This window comes from Primulina tabacum, chromosome 18 (assembly GCF_025594145.1).
Source record: "Primulina tabacum isolate GXHZ01 chromosome 18, ASM2559414v2, whole genome shotgun sequence".
Taxonomy (NCBI): domain Eukaryota; kingdom Viridiplantae; phylum Streptophyta; class Magnoliopsida; order Lamiales; family Gesneriaceae; genus Primulina; species Primulina tabacum.
This window is the reverse complement of record NC_134567.1, coordinates 27,728,198-27,737,610: the sequence shown is the minus strand read 5'-3', so window position 1 is coordinate 27,737,610 and position 9,413 is coordinate 27,728,198. Positions and strand designations below refer to the sequence as shown.

The 9,413-nt window shown below is 36.3% G+C and overlaps 2 protein-coding genes across 2 annotated transcripts; one reads left to right on the top strand and one right to left on the bottom strand.

Moving 5' to 3' along the window:
- Positions 1-560: 560 nt before the first annotated feature.
- Positions 561-4,234, top strand: LOC142532708 (violaxanthin de-epoxidase, chloroplastic-like). The gene is made up of 6 exons (XM_075639085.1): positions 561-740; positions 1,096-1,341; positions 1,426-1,592; positions 2,441-2,537; positions 2,624-3,015; positions 3,467-4,234. The coding sequence occupies exons 2-6, from the start codon at positions 1,111-1,113 to the stop codon at positions 3,966-3,968; spliced, it is 1,389 nt and encodes a 462-aa protein (XP_075495200.1). The 5' UTR covers positions 561-740; positions 1,096-1,110; the 3' UTR covers positions 3,969-4,234.
- A 649-nt stretch (positions 4,235-4,883) lies between these two features.
- LOC142532709 (U-box domain-containing protein 9-like) lies at positions 4,884-7,726 on the bottom strand. The gene is made up of 2 exons (XM_075639086.1): positions 7,201-7,726; positions 4,884-6,626 (listed from the first exon to the last, which is right to left on the bottom strand). The coding sequence occupies exons 1-2, from the start codon at positions 7,498-7,500 to the stop codon at positions 5,541-5,543; spliced, it is 1,386 nt and encodes a 461-aa protein (XP_075495201.1). The 5' UTR covers positions 7,501-7,726; the 3' UTR covers positions 4,884-5,540.
- Between the last annotated feature and the right edge of the window lie 1,687 nt (positions 7,727-9,413).

Here is a 9,413-nt window from a genome sequence, read left to right as displayed (position 1 = left end):
CATTTCTAAGAAAGATCCGAATAAATCTGAAGCTTATTCTCGAACAACATGTTCATGCTTTATGTTCACCTGTAAAAAAAATTTATCAGAACAACATGTTCATGCTTTATGTTGGGTCTTCGGTTCAGAATAACACGGATCTCACCTCATCTTTCGATCTTCACGGACGAAGAAAATGGAGAGGGTTTCCAATTCGCATTTTTTTGCAAACAGACAGTAGGTTTGGGGAGAAGTAAACAGTTATGGGAAATAAATTAAAATTAAAGATTAAAGGGTATTTTGGTCATAAATAAGTTTGTCATGATTTTATCACTCCTCTTAAATTCACATAACACATGATATCATATATCTATCAAATACATATCTCATTCTATCAAACATTTATCAACCAAATTATTAATCATTCATTTATCATATCCTAAAAATCAAGCTAACCCTTAAAAAAAACAATATGAATAGAAAGATGAAATTTATTTAAATGATATAACCCAAAAACATGTTAGGTTAGATTTGAGGTTTTTCCAACGCATTTGTAATTGTCTGAGACTCACAATTCACAAACCAAACCCCTACCAACGTAACGAGGTTAAGGATCACACGACTCCTTATCCGATTTCAACGCTTTTCGGGAGACGTGTCACCCTCTATTCCCCATTTCTCAATTCATACTTCGATACTTTCGTATTTCTTCATTTGCTGCGTGTCGCTGATAATGTTCAAAACAGCTATTCCATTCAAAGGTATGTTCTTTCGTCGTTGGGCATCTCACACTTGCGCAATTAAAGCAGTCGCATTATCATTCTGTTGCCATTTTTTGCGTTAAGTTTTTCCTAGCTGTATCAGAATTCTTGAATGTGTGACGGGTTTGTTTATGCGAATGTGAAGCTTGTGTAATCATGTATATTGCTGTAAAAGATTATGTAGTGCAATTCTTGGGCCAGAAATTGGTTCTTGGATTGAAGAAGTCTATTTCAGCAAATTGTAAAAGTGGACGTTTTTGGAGTGTTATGGCCTTAAGTATAAGTTTCCTTTGGAGGCTTTTTACCTTTCGTGAGTGCTCAAAGAGTTTAATAAAATTAAGTTTGCATTTGGCAGTCATCACAGTGAAACATGGCTTTTCCTCTGTACTCGGGAGAGCTTTCGAATGGCCGAACCATTCTCTTCCGTGCTAAATTGCCGCTGGCTGAAAGAATGTGTTCCAGTAAATGGAACTCCCGACACTTGGAATTGTCGAAAGCTCATCAATTTTGTGAAGGGTTGGGGTTGAAATGCTCGAATCTGTTCTCTCGAGGAATGGATAGGATTTCTTCAACCTGTACGAGTAATGCAATAATAGCTGAGGTGACTTGTACTTTTAGCCATTTTTACTGCTTTTACAACATCGACTTTTACCTTTGGAACTCATCATAATTGAGATGTTTCCAGGGCATAAAGAAAGTAAACTATGTAAGGGAGGTGACCCTCGTTGCATGGAAGGGACAGAGCTATATTGGGTATGCAGCAGTCTTACTTTCATTGACATTGTTGATCATCCCTGCAGCTGATGCTGTGGATGCTCTCAAAACTTGTGCTTGCTTATTGAAGGAATGCAGGTAAATCGACGAATACATGCTATGATGCTTGTGGAATGAGTAATTTTAGTAATTAGGAAGTGGCTTTAGGGTATCAACGCCCTGAAATCCCTTTACATGAGCAATTAGATCACTAAAAGTTGAAGTTCATTGCATTTCTCTATTTTGTGGTGGACTAATTTTTTAACATCTGGACATAGTGTTTACATGGTTGAAACCTAATGTGATTTTTCGAAGCTTTTGGCTTTTGGCTTTTGGATTGGATTGTTCTATTCAAAGGACTTGACTGATCGGTTCTGGATCTCCAAACACAATTAATTCTGCAAATGTTGACTAATGGAAAAGGAAGACATATTAGTAATATGAAATATAATCTGAGAAATATATCAGCCAAAGATATATCCGTTTACAAGAAGAATAAACTCACTCTCCTTGTCCCTAGCACAAGCTAGCAAGAACAAAACACAATAAACATGAATGAATCCCTTTCCCGTCTCTCTCGCCTAATTTATCTTCTCCCCCTCCTAATCCCTTTCCTCTTCTCCAAGTTATTGTTTCTAGAATTCTCTTGATAAATGCAGAGGCCCAATTTATCTAGGCCCATGATACTATTCCCATCTTTAATAATCCAACCCAATTTTCTCAAGTACCTAAAACTTCATTAGAGTTCATCCTTGTCACCAAATATTCTTGATATTTGAATTAAAACTTTCATTGTAAGGCCCCTCTATTTCCTTAGTTTACGATCTTCCTGAGCTTCTCTCTTATGTATCATAAAAATTGTGCTGGTCGAACGAGATAGTCTAGACCCTTGAGGCCGTGAATGATTACTTCATCGTACGTTATCCAATTGCATGATGTTTGCACAGGTTAGAGCTTGCCAAATGCATAGCAAACCCATCATGTGCCGCCAACGTTGCTTGTCTTCAAACATGCAATAATAGACCCGATGAAACTGAATGCCAGGTAACACTGTCGTCGTCCTCGACCTTCAGCGTGGTTGTGTATCTGCCAGGTCCTTTTCTGATCAGAAGTAAATCATGTTTACACAGATCAAGTGTGGAGATTTGTTTGAAAATAGTGTTGTAGATGAGTTCAATGATTGTGCGGTCTCACGAAAGAAATGCGTGCCTCGTAAATCTGATGTGGGTGAATTTCCGGCTCCTGACCCTGCCGTTCTTGTGCAAAACTTCAAAATCGACGACTTCAATGGAAAGTGGTATATAACTAGTGGTTTAAATCCTACATTCGACACCTTTGATTGCCAATTGCACGAGTTCCATACCGAGTCCAACAAACTTGTGGGGAACTTGTCGTGGCGGATAAAGACTCCAGATACTGGTTTCTTCACTCGATCAGCAGTCCAGAAATTTGTGCAAGACCCAAAGTATCCTGGGATATTGTACAATCATGACAACGAGTTTCTTCACTACGAAGATGATTGGTAACTCTACTTTTTACAACATGATTCCGTTATATTTCATCTGGCTGTGATTGTATTAGCTGTGTTTGGTTGGATTTTGAGTGGAGATTGATTGCCAGACAAACTTTGAAAGTCAGGTTTGTTTTTCTCAAAAAGTTATACCAGCTATAGATTTTACGTTTCAAATCAATTATTCAACTTATAATAACAAATCACTCTGTCTCTCTATTTTTTCCCAACAATTGATAAGATTGTGTTTTGATTTAGATATTTGGATTTGTGGGAGAATTTGAAATCCAAATGACTACGTTGGAAAGTGTGTTTGATATTGAAGAAAAAATATACTTGAAACAAATAAAAAAGACTGACCAAACGGCACCATAAGTTTTCGTTCTTGAATACTGTACTTGCAAATGTTGCATGGATTGTAACTGAATGATTACTGATTAGCATCCGAAATGAACCTGAGCAGGTATATTCTCTCATCCAAGGTGCTTAATGAACCAGATGACTACATATTTGTGTACTATCGAGGAAGAAATGACGCCTGGGATGGATACGGAGGTGCTGTGCTATACACACGAAGTCCTGTTCTGCCTGAAAGCATTGTACCTCAAGTGGAAAAGGCGGCTCAAAGTGTCGGCCGTGATTTCAGCAAGTTCATCAAGACGGATAACACTTGTGGGCCGGAACCTCCCCTTGTCGAAAGAATAGAGAAGACAGTGGAGGAAGGCGAGGAGATAATCGTTAAAGAAGTTGAAGAGATTGAATCTGAGGTGGAGAAAGTGGCTAAAACTGAAATAAGCTTGTTCCAGAAACTGGCAGATGGATTTAAAGAGCTTTTGAAAGAGAAAGACTTTTTTTTGAGGGAGCTGAGCAAAGAAGAGATGGAGGTTTTGCGTGAGCTTAAAATGGAAGCTGTTGAGGTTGAGAAACTCTTTGGGAGAGCTTTACCAATAAGAAAATTAAGGTGAGTTATAGTAGTTTGTGTCGTACAAACAAAGTTTAATGAGAGCACAAAAACGCTGGAAATCCACGTTTGATCTTTTTGTTTCAATAACATTTACTGTGTAAATTCCTGGCAATATATAATCATAGCATTTCCCATTTTTGTATATTGGATCCTTTCTTTTTTTATTGGTAGGATCATTTTTCATTTCATGGCTATCCGATTCCATGTATCATGAGACAATTAATAATTTTCGTAAAACGCAAATAAACATAACGTGGGACTAGATGTTAGAGTTCTAGTTTTGCAGGCTCTCATCTAGTTGGCTTGGTGCGAGCATGATGAAATATTAATGGAGTAGACAGAGTCAAAACAGGGATCTAAGAACTAAGAAGTGTCAAATTCGGGAGGAACCATAAATGTGGAGACGCCCACAACAGTATACAATGTAAGGGTATCGGTCAAGGGGAAGAAAGTGATAAAGGGTAGTGCAGCAGTGACTGAACCTGGTGATGACAGTTTTGTGGAAGGTTCTAACGGTCTCGCTGTACCGTCTCGAAATGAATGAGGCAGTTTACCTCTTGAGAGAGACCCCACAGGCAACGCCCTTCTACACCCAACACAAGATCCATATGTGGCGGAATTCTGCCTAACATTTAGTGCATTTTCCTTGTTTAAGAAAACCATCCTAAAACTAGTATCCAAAGTACCCGTCTCATATGTCCTTTGCAACTACCCTTGCTTTATTGCCTAGCTGCAAGTAGATCTCACCTTATCTCAGTCTCCTGCTTCTCGTCATCAATAGAACATAATTATGTAAACCATAGCCCATATTCAATACCTAAAAAATAGAGTCAATAAAAGAATTAAACTCATTACTGACCCGAAAAACCATTCATTATGAACACTGAAGTATGCTTCAATTCGTATATGTTTCTTATGTAATGATCGAAAGCTTGAGATCTTTGAATAAAAAAATAATAATTTTCGCTGCGCTTAGTTCCGAAATTCCAAAGAATGCTGACAGTACTAACCATTCTAGCATCTTCAACCCTTGCTTGTTTAGACCTACTTCTTGTGTTCTTTTCCAGGTATGAAATTCCTTGCTGTGATTCGCCTATTTCAGCCTATACATATGCTTGAATATTAGATTCCCTTACCTCCTGTAAGGTGTTCTACACAATCTTGAAATGGATTCCGACACTTCGAAGGACCAAAAGAAGCAAATCAAAGTTCACAACTTGATGAATCTACCAAAAAAAGATCCTCCGTTTGGGAAGCAGTATCCAAATCAGAGTAACAGAGCCAGTGCCAGAAGATGAATGAATGGTGTACAACCCTTGAAGGACCAATTTATGGCTACACCTGTGGTGATGATTGAATATATATGCTGATAATAACTCTCAATCTAGTTGCAACAACAGTACCCAGAAAGAAATCAACACGGAAAGCTTTAAGATATAGTGGATGATCGAGTAAAAGTTTCTTTAAAAGAAGTTGAAGGTTTACATCTAATCTGGGTGTTATGAGGCACAAAATCGAACCTATTCATCCTGGTTTGATCCAATTTATAAGAAGTTGAAGAATTACATCTAATCTAGGTAGTATGAGACACAAATGCAAACTTTTGCATCCTTTCAAGAATCCCACTTGCTTTCCTCTTTGCCCTTGAAGTTCCTGTTTGTGCAACCTGAGTGAGAATTTCACATGCATTCTCGACCCCCCTAATCTCCCTTAACTTTCTTCTATCATTATAACACATTGTGTAAAGAATTGCGACACAAGTTTCCTTGTTATGTTCATCAGTGTTGTCCATGAGTATATTGAAAAAGTGAACTATCCCACCGTGCTCTTCTATCTGTTCAATAGCCTTGTGATGACTAGAAAGTTTAGCAAGAATCTTCAACATTTCATCTGTAAGTATAGAACCAGTAATCTTGCACATCAAAACAGCAATCGCTCCTTCAGAAATAGCTTTCTCCCGATTCTCAATCACAGTGCAAAGATTTTTCAGAGCTAAGGCTGCATCCTTTGAAACCAGCGGATGCCCTTCTTCAAGAAGATCAATTAAGAGCTTAACAATGCCCAATTTTCCTAATTCGTGTTTCTTTGGGTCAAGGGCTGATAACAAAGAAAGTACCGCAGCAGCATGGCTTTTAATTTCAGTCCTATTGACTTTTAAAGACTCCATTACAAGAGACACCGCTGATGGAATTTCAGATACCATATTCATGACGTTGATGTCATGAATGGATATATTCAAAATCGTTGCAACAAAATCTTCTTGAAGATCATCGTCAGAGTATATCCCCTTGAGTAAAATTGGATTGAATAACTGAGGAATGGCGTATGAAACATCTGCAAAAAGAGCTTTGAAAGATGGAAATCTATTTGTGAGCATTCGGAGTTCTTTTCCTGCACTTTTGGCATCAGAAAGAGGAGAGGATGATAACTTTTCGAGAAGTTCAACCAGATGATCCGAGTTTTTATGTGCTGGATTTTCTTGATCGTTATCAATTATCCTGCACGGCACCTCAGAGTTATGCAACTTGCACCATTTCACCACCATATTCTTGATTGAGAGATTCGGTATAAGAACAGTATGGGGCAGTAATTGATTTGTCCGAGGGCAAGTCTGATGGCCATCTTTCAGCCATTTCTGGATAAATGGCTGATCGTATGTCTGCAAGATTCCAACCCAAAAATCTCATCACGTATCATCCAAAACGCATAGAACAATATGGTATTATAGGCTTCAATAATGGGCAAAGGCAGACATATTTCACTTTCCAAATTTAAATTCAAAACTTTGGATATATCAAGAAAAGCTTTGGATACATCAAGAAGAGCCTTTTAATCCCATTCATTAATCCAAGAAAGTCGAAGTAAAATTTAATTTTTGCCTCGGTATCGTTCATTCTTCTTCCATCCATAATATATCCAAAAACTTGAGTCACGTACCTTTCTTTCCCCATCAAATATAGAACTAACCATCAACTAAAACCCATTACTAGATCATATTACTCAACGTTGAGGTCATACTAATAAATTCAAGACGTAATTAAAATTTAACAAATCAGCAACTGATTATTATAAAAACAGTGCTAATAATAAAATGTGCTGACATCGAAAGATGAGTATAACAATGCAAAGATATAACGAAAGAAGATCAGAGGTACTCCATATTCAAGATTCACAAACAATTTCCTTTTTTTCTCATCGCACAACGAACAAACAAAAATTCAAGCCGATCCAACCTGACCAGAGGCTAAAACAACAGGTTCTTTGAAGAGAAGCCCAGAAATCGGGCACCTGAATTCAACAGGTACCCCTTCAGAATCCTCGCTCAAGCCATAAAGACCCTTCAATTTCGCAGATTCTTGGGGCTGATTTGACTTTGAGTTTCTAAGTACAAACAAAGTTCTTATCGCATGATCAGTAACCTCCAAACAGTAATAATCATCACTCTCATCTTCTTCTACAATGGCTTCCACCAATCTTTGCAACTCTTTCTTGAGCTCTGTAGCACCCTTTGCTCCTCCTCCTTTTTCGGCCATTCTCCAGGCATGAATTATATCGACAGAAGTTGAACCGAGTATTGCGAGATTGTTTCTCTAAAATTCATACTTTTCTTGCTTTTCTTTTTCGTTTTATTATCACTGCCACACTCATACGAAAAACGGTTTCATAATAATAATAATAATAATCATTATAAAAAAAATTTGTTGGTGGTTTTTTTACTTTAAATTTCGATTTGATTTATATATTGCATGGTTTCTTTCCATATTCAGTATCTGATAAATTGCCAATTCTTCTTATGTTCACGAGTTCATGAATTTTCTTGATTTGGATAGAAATAGAAAGTTTGTGTTTTTTTTTCTCGGTCGGTATGTCTGCCTGTTTGGTGGCAGCATGAGGCGGCACGTGTTCTATATTTTCTCTATAAATAAAAAAAAACATTTCTTGATAATTAAGTAAAGAGGGTAGATGCAACGTTTTTGTGCAAGTCTATTGTTAGAAAAAGGTTGGTTGGTCTAAATAAATCCATCAAATAAATAGACTTGAATTGGGTGTTTTCATGCGTGTAAATATCATGTAAATAATTAAAGTTTGGTTTATATTTTCATTTTTAGTGTATTTTATTTAGAACGTTGATATGACATTTGACACCTTTAAACGTTCGATGTCATATCATCGATATTTGACGTTGGGTTAACAATATTGTCGTTTTATCAATTTGTGATATCACATTAGCACATCAATGAAATTAGATTAAAACCAAATTTTGACTGCTTATAAATCCAAAAACGAAAATATTGCAAGATATTTTAGACCATCGCCTCTATAATTTTATTTTCGCTTTTGTTTTAGTGGTTAATTTTTCAATGTTGTAACTTTTTTTTTTTAAAAAAAAATATCAAGTGGAGACGAGCTTTGTACTTCAATTTATCAATTTTAAACTATTGAAACATTGTTGATACCACACTACATGTTCTGGCATATGATAAACTTCACCAAGGGGAGTCACAAGTAACAGGACAAAATCCTTGTTATGGATGTATTATTTTGTGAGTTTGTTTTTGTGTATATATCAGTGAATTAGATTGCTCACGTTCTTGTTAAAAAAATTTGTTTCAATGTGTTTGATCTGGTAGCCGGTACTCTTCATTGCACAGTGGGTAAATCATTGGGTTTACGCAGTAGTCTGCAAGCCACATTGGTCGGATAAACTACGTTCAATAAACTCTTTGCAATATATATACTTCGTCCGATAAGATGTTGATAAGAAGAATCAAACACATTAACATTTATCAAACCCTTACCTACTCACTATTTACCAACTCGGTCGCCCCTTAAGTTGCGATTTTAATCACACGAGTGGCTAATCCTTACTAATGACAAGATTAAGAAAATATTTGATGATAAAAATAGAAACATATGAATAATGTAGCTATCACTTGTTTTCATGATTAGAACATTGATTCACCCCAAACCTAGTCTAATTATTTTTGAAAGCTGGGCTAAAATTAAATTTGGCACAATCAGTCGTTCAAACCCAATAAATATTTGAAAACAGCAGTAAATTCATAAAATGGCAATTCAGGGTTAATGATTTTTCCTTTTTTAAAATATTTTTATGGCTCAATAATTCAACATTTAATGTTTTCCTCTTTGTAAAAAATATAAATATTTTTTTTTTGAAATTTGGAATTTCAAATGCTGATTTATACGGCTCAGAGAGATTCCTCTTGCATGTGAACACATAGTTGCAAAATTTTCTCTAATTTTCAATGTCTCCTAGAATGATTTATAAAATTTCCGACTTTGAAAAAGTGAATAAAAAATTATATTCCAAAGTTGCTTATATAAAAGCTCCAAAACCCTCGTTTGATTTGGGTAGTTGACCATTTTCTCTCTATCTTGAACCAAAATCTTTCCTTTCTTGAACCCAAAATCAAACGAGGATGTG